Consider the following 12,704-nt stretch of genomic DNA (forward strand, 5'->3'; position numbering starts at 1 on the left):
AATGGCAGTTTTAAAATGCAATGCAGTTTATGTTTTAATTGTATTTTTAATTTTTAAAGAAATTTCCCAAGCAGGTGGAGCAATGGGTAGATATTTGGCCTTGGAGTTTGGAAGATCTGAGTTCAAATTTGACCTTTGTCACATACTAGTTATTTCCCAAGCACATTTTTAATGTGGTCCAGGTTGCACTCTGAAGCATTCTGGGCTGAACTGGGAGTATAACTATATTTAAACCGTCTAGTCTACAGATTCTTTTTTTAATTTAATTTATTTTTTTCTGTTACATTTTAAGTTCTGAACTGTTTCCCTCCCCAATCTGTACTATAGAAGGTCATTGGCAAAGACTTATAAATATGTATATAAAATCATACTATGCATACTTCTATTTATCAGTTCTTTGTAAGTATATAGCACCTTTCATAATAGACCTTTTATAGTTGATTTGAGTATTTATAGTACTCAGAATAACTTGGTTGTTTACAATTATTCTTTGAACAATATTGCTATTACCACATATAACATTCTCTTTGTTCTATTCACTTCACTTTTTATTATTTATGTGTCTTTCCATGTTTTTCTAAAATCAATTAACATTTCTTACAAGACAGAAGAATTCCATCACAATCATATACCATAACTTGTTTAGTCATATCACAATTCATGGGCATCTCCTCTATTTCCAGTTCTTCTCCACCACAAAGAAAGCTGCTATAAATATTTTAGGATATATACGTTCTTTCCTTCTTCCATAATCACCTAATAAAAAATTATTTACAGGGGCAGCTAGGTGGCGCAGTGGATAGAGAACCAGTCCTGGAGTCAGGAGTACCTGAGTTCAAATGTGGCCTCAGACACTTAATAATTACCTAGCTGTGTGGCCTTGGGCAAGCCACTTAACCCCATTGCATTGCAAAAACTAAAAAAAAAAAAAAAATTTACAAAATTGTAAGTTATTTGCAAAAATACCAAAGTAAATTTTTTGAACCCAATTATGACTTTATATTTGATTCTTATTAAATGATATCTTATTAGATTTTCCAAATATTCTTTCCTGATGAGATATTTTTGGATCATGGACCTATCATCCAATGGACCTATCTAATGGTAATAACTATTAGAGCAATCGTAATAACTATATACCATGTACAAATATGTGACATGCACTTGATGATCCTTCCATCTGTACCTTTTCCCTAGTCATTAATAAAAAATGTTAATCAGCATAAATCCAGTCACAGATCCCTGGGACACTCCAGTGGAAATCTCCTTCCATATCAGACTACTCAGGACAATCTCAGCCTAGACACTCAACTATTTCTAAGTCCATGTAACTTCTCCTGTCATCTAACATGGACTTCTTGTATCCACAAGAAAAAGATGGGAGGCTCTGTTCAGTGATCTTTTCAGATCTATTTAGATAGCAACTACAACTTTCCTTTGAGCTACGAGCTATGAATGGAAATGAAGTTCACCCCATCATCTGATTTGTTCTTTATAAAACCATATTAGCTCATTATCACTTGCTTCCTTTTTCAGATGTTCACTAACCATCCCTTCTAGAATTTTGTCTAGAACTTAAGTTCAGTATACTGACTTTTGCTTTCTACCTACATTCATTTCCCTTTTTAAAAACTTGGGATAATATTTGTCTTTGGGGCAGCTAGGTGGCACAGTGAATAAAATGCTGGGCCTGGAGTCAGAAAGACCTGAGTTCAAATCCAACCTTAGATACTTGTAAACTATTTGTCTCACTTTCCTTATCTGTAAAATGAGCTGGAGAAGGAAATGGCAAACCACTCCAGTATTTTTGCCAGGAAAACTCCAAAAGGGATCACAAGGAGTTGGACATGGCTGTACAACAAAATTCAAGTCAATCATGTAATAATCCTCATTCATCATGATCCTTCAAACAGTACTACTTAGCAATTACAGTTGCCAGTTCTTTTACTTCCCTGTGGTGTAGTTCATCTGGAAAAGTTCTTCCTTCTTGAAGAAGATTATGACATCAGGGAGGTGATGCCATAACAAGCACATGAACTGAATGTGAGGCAGTCAGGGTTTCAAGGTCACCTAGCTACATATGTGTCAAGCGCCTGAGGTAAGATTCAAACTCTTGTCCTCCTGACTCCAAGGCCGGTGCTCTATCCACAACACCACCTCAATTCATGAAGAACAGATGAATGCTTTACAATCCTCCAGTCTCCTCTTGTTGTCTATGTTGGTTCTGTCCTATCTAAGCTTAAAACTACATTAAGAATTTGGGGAAGGGCAGCTAGGTGGCACAGTGGATAGAGCACCAGACCTGGAGTCAGGAGTACCTGAGTTCAAATGCGGCCTCAGACACTTAATAATTACCTAGCTGTCCTTGAGCAAGCCATTTAACCACCTTGCCTTGCCAAAACCTAAAAACAAACAAACAAAAAGGGGACATGCAGTAAAATTGCCTTCCTTTGCAAGCCTATGTATTTTACGTATTTGAAAATATTATTCTAAGGAGGGGTCCACAGACTTTATCAGACTGCCAAAGGGATCCATGTCACAATATAGGCTAAGAAGAAGCATTCTGTCTAAACCCTTCAATTTACAGATGAGGAAACAAACACCAGGGGTGGTTCTGACTTGCCCAGAGTCATAAGGCTATTCTTATTAAGTAACCTAATCTCTAATTTCTTCTCCAGGGCAGGCTTATTCATGAGAAGGAATAATGTTTTTATAAATACCTATAAAAGTAATCCATTCCAGTTCAAGGCCTAATAATTAGTTCACTATTAAGAATTAATCATTTAAATTGGCATTCATTCTGGTTTATAAATCAGCTTCTAATGAACTTGATTTCTGTAAATCAAGCTTCTATGGCTAAATGACTCCTGAGTAAATGAAACATTTTAGTTTTTGATCTTAACCTCTCTATCTCTTCTTCTATAAAATGAAGGAATTGGACTCAGTGATCTCTAATGTATCTTTCATCTTTAAATTAATGTTCTTATGTTGCAGGTACAGCTAACCCAGGAGAGTTAACCTATAATGGAAGGATGATTTCATAGAAATATCTCAACAGGCATATATCTTCAGGCTAGGGGGGGACTGTTCATGGTTCCAACATTCACTAAAAAAAATCTTCATAGGCAAATAAATAAGATGAAAACTGGTTTAATCTGATGAAGCACTGGAAATAGTACTTAGTTGTGTGGTCATGTCATGAAATGGTATTGACCAATACTTCATGCTATCACATAACTATTTAAGATTAGGAAAGGAGTGAACTCAGGAAGGAAGAGCTGAAAGACTTCTTCAACAGGCTGTTAAGAAATCTTTTTCTAAGCACAGTTCAAAATCAAAAAACATTAAGGACAAAAAATAGAAGCAATAGAGTACATAGAGACAGCTTAATGGATCAAGGGATCAATGTCTAGCCCTGCCACTAATATGTGAATTATGGAATTTAAGTCCTTTTTTAAAATTCAATTTAACAAATGTTTGTTTGTTCCTCAGGGAAAATGAACATCTTATCAGACTTACCCATGTGCTCATGGAATATATAATTATAAAAATCATTGATTTTTAGACCTTAAAGGAACATTGTAGTTCTTCACTTGTTTCAGTTCACTCTTTTTGATCCCATTTGGGTTTTTTTTTGGCAGCTAGTAGAGTGGTTTCCCATTTCCTTCTTTGGGTGATTTTTACAGATGAGGAAATTGAGGCAAACAAGGTTAAGCAAAACTTTTTTCTAGAGGAGTTTTAGATAGTTAAGTATCAAAAGGTTCTGTGAAAAATAATGTTAATAGAACACTAAAATATCTTTACAGAGGAGACAAAGAGAACTGATTGTCAGGATGATGATAATGATGATGTTTGTCTTTTGTTCTCAAGAAGACAATGACAACAGAGAGGTGATGCCTTGACAAGCAAGTGAATTGGATTTGAATTAAGGGGTATTATGCTAAGTCATAAGTCTCACTTTTTCCTATGAAGTCATCTAGGTCCAGTGGCCAGATGTGAATCAGGACAACTGGAGATGATCCTGGGTGTGAGGCAATCAGGGTTAAGTGTCTTGCCCAAGGTCACACAGCTACTAAGTGTCAAATGTCTGAGGTCAAATTTGGATTCAGGTCCTCCTGACTTGGGACAGCTATATGGTACAGTGGATAGAGCACCAGCCCTGGAATCAGTATAGAGAAAGAAGGAGAGGGGGATGGAGAAGAGGGATGGGGTGGCAGAGAATAGGAAGGAGGGTGAGAGGAAGGGAAAGAAGAGAAGAAGAAATAAGGGGGAGAAGTAGGATGAGGGAGTAATTCAGGGAGAGGTAAAGGAAGAGGGGGAAGAATGGGGAGAGAGAGAGAGAGAGAGAGAGAGAGAGAGAGAGACTCTAAGAATTAACAGGTATCCTTAAGATAATCTGGAGAAATATGAGAAAACTAAGTTTAACACTAATTCTATATAGAAGACATTAATTTGAGGTGAAATTCTGAAGAGAATTCCTCAGAGAATTTACCTGAAAGAACTTAGTATAATCCAAGTTTCCACAGATCTTCCACAGAAACTGTAGGTACTGTTACTGTATCTTTATAGTGTAATGGAATTTTGGGTCATTCTATAAGGAATCAAGGAGGAGACTGAGATCTAAACTGAAATTGACTGAAAATGAAGATTAAAAATAATGACTGAATTATTATGACTGAAGGTTAAAAATAAAATTCTAAGAGATCTTGATTCCTGAAAGAACAGTATTTAACCTTTATCTTGCAAGGAAACACAAAGAGCATTCTCAAAAAGAGATTTGAATTGGTATCCAAAGAACTCTAAATACTGAGACAGTTTTTAGAATTCAAGAGAATTTCATTATAGTGATAGTTAAAGTGGAATTTGGCTGTGACCTTTATCACAGTTAATGCATTGTAAATAATTATTTGTGTTTTATTTGTTCCACTGTCGACAAATGATATAGACAAAAACTTTGTTTACACCTAGGATATTGTCTGAAAAGTACAGGAAAAAAGGAGTAAAACATTTATTGAAAGCAGTTTTTCTAGTTTTTATTAAATAAATTATTTTATTAGAATGGCGACTCAGAGTTAACTAATTAATGAGAACTGTTGCAATTTTAGTTAATATACTTCCTTTAGATTACCTTAAAGTCCAGGATGAGAATTAACAAGAAAATGACTTTGTAGTAGGAATTGCCCTATCTACCCACACACAAATGGATACATAAATGGGGTATTACTCATTACAAAAATAGAGTCATCCTAAACCCCAGTTATATTGAATGTGGTTACAATTTTATGAGTGTGTGCATGTTTGTGTATACAATATCTGTTACATAATTATATAAATATGTATTTATAGAAATATTAATATATTATATAAGTAATATATTATTATATATTTTATATAAAAGTAATCAGACTGAGACTTTGGAGCTAATTAATGAGATAGTTTCCATATTATGAGGTAATCTCAGAATATACCCTCCTTAATTGCCTTTGAGCCTATTATAATTAATAATAATTAATAACATAAGTCAAATAGCAGGCTGAAGATAGAAATTTAATGTATTTTTTCTCAAGAGCACTTGAGTATTACTTTGTCCCACATATTCACATTCTCATCTATGAAATTATCATAGGTGCTTTAGGGTGAAAGCCTTGCTATATGTACATACATATATAAATCACAGACTTAAACATATTATGTGTGTATATATACATATATGTATACTTACAGTATTTATATATGCATTTACACATATTTTCTTTGATAAGATCTAAGACCCTTAAAAGCAATAATGGTTATGTTTTTATATATGTGTTCCCAGAACCTAGGATAATGTTGGGTATATAACAAGTGCTTAATTAAAGTGTGTTGTCTGATTAATATATTGATTAATCTATTGATTAAAAGATGTTACCTATGAATTCATGGGAGATAATGAGACCCAGAGCAGCACAGATTAGAGCCTTATGACTATGCTCAGAAAATAGAATATGAAAGCTGACCCAGCAGAGGATGGTTTCCCTATGAAGAAGGAATAGCCAACAAGGTAGGAAGAGAACCAAGAAAAGCCAAATCAGTGAAATCATGAAGTTTTTCAAATATTGAAGAGAATATTATTCAAAATCAGCTTCATGGTGAAAGTAAATACTCACCCTTTTTTCTGTTTCTACTATTATGGCATTTTTATCTTCTTCTGAAACAAGAACACATGTAGCAAAGGATGACTTTAGCATGTTAACAACCAGATCATTGGAGAGAACATCCAGCTTCTTGACTTGGTCACCAGTGACATTGGTAGAGCCAGCAATTCCATAGCTAGAAGAAAAAAATATCAAAACTGAAAAGAAGGATGATAGTCAAGATATATAGCAGAGTTATAAATGCATGGATAGATTTTCCCCAAAAGTAGTTCTGAATGAAGGGATAATTTAGTGGCAAGAAATGAGGCTATTCCAGACATAGGTAAAAGAAAACTATTTGACAGAGATAGAAAGATTTTTTAAAGTGTTATTTTATTTTTCCAAATACATGTTCTGAAGGTTTTTCAACATTCATCCATATGCCTATGAATATTTTTAAGTTACAAAATTTCCTTCCACCCACCCTTCCCACCCCCATCTCCTCAAAGGTGAAGTCAGGTTATTATTGTACATACACATTTGTCTTAAACATGTTTACAGATTAGTCATTTTTGGTATGAGGAGTTAGGATTAAAGAAACGAAATACATGAGATATTTTTTAAAAAGTGAATGTAGTATTCATCAGATTTTTAAAGGGTTTTGTTTTGTTTTGCTTTCTCTGGATGGGGATAGCATTGCCCATAGCTGGTCTAATAGGGTTGTCCTAGCTCACTGAACTGCTGAGAGCAACTGTAACCATCATCTCACAATGTTGTTGTTAATTTGTACATCAGATCCTGTAAGTCATTCCATGATTCTCTAGAGTCCAACCATTTATGGTTTCTTATAGAATTATATAATAATATTCCATAGTATTCATGTATTCATAGTATTCATAACTCATTTAGCCATTCCCCAATTGATGGGCATCCCCTCAATTTCCAATTATTTGCCACTACAAAAAGAGCTGCTATGAATATTTTGGAACATGTGGGATTTTATCTCATGTTTTTATGATTTCTTCTGGATATAGGACTAGAATTTGGAATTACTGGGTCAAAAGGTATGAATGTCTTATTGCTCTTTGGGCATAATTCCATAATCCTCTGGAGAATGGTGGGATCACTTCACAACTCCACTAGCAATGCATTAATGTCCCAATCCTCCCACAACCTCTCCAACAGTGATCATTTTCCCTTTTTGTCATTTTAGTCAATCTGATAGGTGTGAGGTGATACCTCATAGTTGTTTTAATTTACAATTCTCTCATTAATAATTATTTGGACTGGTTTTTCATATCATTATATGTAGCTTTAATTTCTTCATTTGAAAACTGTTTATTCATATCCTTTGACCATTTATCAATTGGGAAATGGTTTGTAACCTTATAAATCTGATGCAGTTCTCTATATATTTTAGAAATGAGACCTTTACTCCTAGTTGGGAAGATTGTTCCTCAAGTTTCTACTTTCCTTCTAATTTTGGAAGCATTGATTTTATTAGTGCAAAACATTTTAAATTTAATAGAGTCAAAATCATTCATTTTGCAGTTTGTAATGTATTCTATTTCTTGTTTGATCATAACTTTGTCCCCTTTCCATTGATCTATTAATTTATCTATGGGGGTCATCCTTAATGTCTAAATACTATACCCATTTTGACCTTATTTTTGGTATAGGGTGTGAGATGTGGGTCTATGCCTAATTTTTGCCATACTATTTTCCAGTTTCCCAACAATTTTTGTGAAATAGTGAGTTCTTGTGTCAGAAGCTAATGTCTTTGGGTTTGTCAAATATTAGATTTCTATAGTCATTTACTACTGTTTCTTTTGTATCTATCCTAATCCACTGAGTCATTACTCTATTTTTTAACCAGTGCCAGTTAGTTTTGATGACTGCTATTGTATAGTATAGTTTTAGATCTAGTAGAGCTAGGCTACCTTCCTTTACATTTTTTTTTCATAAGTTCCCTTGCTATTCTTGATCTTTTGTTGCTCCAGATGAATTTTGTTACTATTTTTTCCTAGCTCAATAAAATAATTATTTGGTAGTTTGATTGGTATAGTACTGAATAAGTAATTTAATTTGGGTAGAATTGTCATTTTTATTATATTAGCTCGATTGAACCATGAAAAATTGACAGTTTCCCAGTTATTTAAATCTAACTTTATTTGGGTGAGAAATGCTTTATAATTGTGTTCATACAGTTTCTGGGTTTGTCTTCAGAGGTAGATTCCCAAGTATTTATTGTTGTCTACAGTTACTTTAAATGGAATTTCTCTTTCTATCTCTTGCTCATGGGCTCTGTTGTTCATATATAGAAATGATTATGATATATGTGGGTTTATTTTATATACTGCTACTTTGCTGAATCTGTGAATTGTTTCAAGGAGTTTTTTAGATGATTATCTCAGGTTCTCTAAGTATACAATCATATCATCTGCAAAGAGTGAAAGCTTTGCTCCCTCATTGTCAATTATGATTCTTTTGATTTCTTTTTCTTCTTTTATTGCTAAAGCTAACATTTCTAATACTACTTTCAATAGTAATGGTAATAATTGGCATCTTTTTTTCACCCCTGATCTCACTGGAAATCCAAGTTTATCCCCGTTACATATAATATTTGTTAATGGTTTTAGATAGATACAACTTATTGTTTTAAGGAAAAACTCTATTTATTCCTAAACTTGTATTTTATCAAAAAACTGTTTGAGCATTCATTGAGATAATCACATGATTTCTGTCAGTTTAGCTATTGATATGTTCAATTATATTGAATATTTTTCTAATATTGATGTATCTCTGCCTAGCTGATATAAATCCTACCTGATCATGATGTATTATCCTAATAATAACTTGCTGTAGTCTCATTGCTAAAATTTTATTTAAGATTTTTACATCAATGCTCATTAGGGAGTTTGGACTATAATTTTCTTTGTCTGTTTGGTTCTTCCTGGTTTAGGTATCAGCACCATGCTGGTGTCATAAAAGACATTTGGCATAACTCCTTTTTTGTCTGTTTTTTAAAATAGTTTATGTAGACTAGGAAGTAATTGTTGCTTAAAGGTTTGGTAGGTTTCGCTTGTAAATCCATCTGGACCTGTATATTTTTTTCTTAGGGAATTTATTGAAGATTTCTTCAATTTCTTTTTCTGAAATGGGGTTAAGTATGTTATTTCCTGTTCTGTTAATCTGGGCAGTTTGTATTTTTGTAAACATTCATCCATTTTAGTCAAGTTATCAAATTTATTGCCATACAGTTTGGCAAAGTTGCTCTGAATTATCTCTTTAATTTCCTCAGTATTGGTTATTAGTTAACCCTTTTCATTTTTGATACTGGTAATTTTGTTATAACAACTAAGTTTTGTTTTTGTTTTTTAGGTTTTTTGCCAGGCAGTGGGGTTAAGTGACTTGCCCAAGGTCACACAGCTAGGTAATTATTAAGTGTCTGAGGCCGGATTTGAACTCAGGTACTCCTGACTCCAGGGCCAGTGCTCTATCCACTGTGCCACCTAGCTGCCCCTACCAACTCAGTTTTATTCATCAAATCAATGGTTTTCTTACTTTCAGAATTTCTAATTTGTTATTTAATTGGAAATCTTTAATTCATTCTTTTTCTAGCTATTTTAGTTGCATACTCAATTCACTGATCTCCTATTTTTCTATTGTATTCATATTAGTATTTAAAGATATAAAATTTCCCCTCGAAATTGTCTTGGTTGTATCCCATAAATTCTAGTATAATGTCTCATTATTATCATTTTCAAGGATATAATTATTGTTATTTTGATGATTTGCTGTTTGATCCACTCTATTTAAAATTAAATTATTTAGGTTAGTTTTTGGTTCATCTTTTTGTGACCTTTTATTACATGTAATTTTTATTGCACCATGATTTGAGATGTATTTATTACTTTTGCCTTTCTGCATTTGATTATAAGGTTTTTATGCCCTAGTACATGATCAGTTTTAGTACAGGAGCCCTGTACTGTTCAGAAAAAGGTATATTCTTTTCTATCCCCATTAAGTTTTCTCCAAAGGTCTATCATATCTAAGTTTTCTAAGATTTCATTCACCTTCTTAACTTCCTTCTTGTTTGTTTTGTGATTAGATTTATCTAGTTCTGAGAGAAGGAAGTTGAGGTTCCCCATTATTAAAGTTTTGCTGTCTATGTTTTCTTGCAGTTCACTCAGCTTTTCCCCTAGGAATTTGGATGCTATATCACTTGGTGCATACATGTTTAATAATGATATAGTTTGGTGCCTTTTAAGATGATGTCATTTCCTTCCTTATCCATTTTAATGAGATCTATTTTTGCTTTTGCTTCATCTGAGATCAGGATTGCTACCCCTGATTTTTTTTTATTTCAGATGAAGTATAATATATTGCTCCATCCTTTTACCTATACCTTGTCTCTCTCTCTCTCTCTCTCTCTCTCTCTCTCTCTCTCTCTCTTCAAATGTGTTTCTTGTATGATTTTGTAGGATTCTGGTTTTTGATCCATTCTGCTATCCACTTCCATTTTATGGGACAGTTCATCCCATTCACATTAACAGTTAAGATTTCTAGTTCTGTATTTCTTTCCATGCTATTTTCTCCATTTATATTTTCTCTTTCCTTTCCTCTTATTTCTCTTCACCAAATTTTTACTCCCTTTCCCCTTTAACTTTTCTTTTAAAATTTAACTTTCAGTTTATTTTCATTTATACCTTTGCCTTCCCTTTTATCAGTCCCTTTATCCCTTATCTTTCCCTTTCCCCCCTTTCCTGAAGATTCAGATAGATTATTATATCTTATTCCTTCTTTAGGCCAAATCTATTGAATAGAATTTACTCAGTTTTCACACCCTACCTTCTTTCCCTCTAAAATTATAAATCTTTTTGGCTCTTCACCTGGTGCTGTTTATCACTCAAGTACTATTAATAGGAATCATCAATCACAGATTCATTAATTGATTGCTTGATAAGCTCAAAATGAGTAGCATCACAGACTGCTTGATTGTTTGATAAGCAGCATTACCTCAAAGTTTCCAAGTACCTTTCCCTCTTCTACCTCATTAAAAGTACACTTTTCAAGAGTCTTGAATTATAATCAATTTTACCTAACCCCCTTTTCAAGTACCCTCCAAGGACACACAATCTTCATGAGCCAAATATCATCCAAAGTCAAATCATTTCATGAACTATTTGTGCCCCTCCCCACAAGCATACTTTCTCTTACACTTCCCCCCCCTCCCCACCCAGGGTACTTAACCCTCTGTTAAATAAAATTCAGATTAAATCCAACCCTGATTTATTTAACTAGAAGAATCTCAAAGTATTCTTAATACTGGGAGGCTCTCAAGGTCTCACTTAAGAACTTTACAGTTGATTCTAAGTTAAGGAAGACACTGACTCAAGACCACCCAGTTTATGATGTCCTTATCATAGAAAGTGCTAAGCTTTGTGAGCACAGAAGAATTAAAGCAGGTCAAAGTAAATTGGGACACTTAAGTTTAGAGTAAACACCCCTGCTTTTCATCAGGGCTTTTTGTCTCAACCATAGTGATGTCATCAATGGAGAGACAAAATTCAACCATACCCATATCCTCTAAGTCCATTCTCTTCAATTATATTTGACCCTTCAATTATCCTAAGAGAAGTACAATTCTCAAGAGTTATAAATGTTATATCTTCCTATTTAGGGTTGTATGCAATTTGTTGGTCTTGACTAACATTTGTTTTGTTTTGTTTTGTTTTGTTTTTTCCTTCCCCTTTTCATTCATATTTTTAATGCATCTCTTGAGTTGTGTATTTGGTGATTGAATTCTCTGTTCAGTTCTGGTCTTTTTGTCAGGAAATTTTAGAATTCCTTTATTATGTTGAACATTCATCTTTTCCCCGATAGTATATGCTAAATTTTGCATGGTAGTAAATTCTTGGTTGTAATCCCAGGTCCTTTGCTCTCTGATATATAATATTCCAGGTCCTCCAGTTCTTCAATGTTGAGACTTGATAGGTCCTGTCTGAGTCTGACTAGGTTTCCTTTATATTTAAATTATTCCCTTTTTGCTGCTTATAATATTTTCTCCTTTGAGAATTTTGGAATTTGGCTATAACAATCCTTAAAGTTTTTATCCTGGGGTTTCTTTTCATTGAATATATTGTCTTCCTGTTCTAGTAGATTTGCATAGTTTGCCCTGATAATTTCCTACAGGATATTTGCTAGGTTCTTTTTTTGATCTAGGCTTTCCCAGTAGTTGGATGATTTGTAAATTATCTCTCCTGGATCTATTTTCCAGGTCATTTGTTTTTCCCAAAAGGTACTTTATGTTTCTTCTATTTTTTTTAACCTCTTTATTTTATTTGATGGAATCTTGTAGTCTCCTGGATTCATTGGTTTCTATTTGTTCAATTCTAATTTTTAGGCTTTTTTTCTTCAATTAAGTTTTGTGTTTCCTTTTCCAACTGGTTATTTTTACTTTTAAAGGAGTTGATTTTTTTAGTCAATTTTTCATAATTTTCCTTCTTTTTTCTATTTTTCTTCTTCCTCTTTTCTTTGGTTTTTAAATTATTTTTTAAGCTTTTCTATGAGCTTTTGGTTTTGCATCCA

At 33.4% G+C, this 12,704-nt stretch overlaps 1 protein-coding gene across 1 annotated transcript in view; it reads right to left on the reverse strand.

Annotated features, from left to right (window-relative positions):
• The window catches only part of FBP1 (fructose-bisphosphatase 1), a 42,012-nt gene that overhangs the window by 10,550 nt on the left and 18,758 nt on the right, over window positions 1-12,704 (reverse strand). Inside the window, exon 2 of the mRNA XM_074201232.1 lies at window positions 6,147-6,309. Coding sequence (XP_074057333.1) covers window positions 6,147-6,309 — 163 coding nt within the window. The remainder of the gene's footprint in view (window positions 1-6,146; window positions 6,310-12,704) is intronic.

This window comes from Macrotis lagotis, chromosome X, assembly GCF_037893015.1.
Source record: "Macrotis lagotis isolate mMagLag1 chromosome X, bilby.v1.9.chrom.fasta, whole genome shotgun sequence".
NCBI classification, from domain to species: Eukaryota; Metazoa; Chordata; class Mammalia; order Peramelemorphia; family Peramelidae; genus Macrotis; species Macrotis lagotis.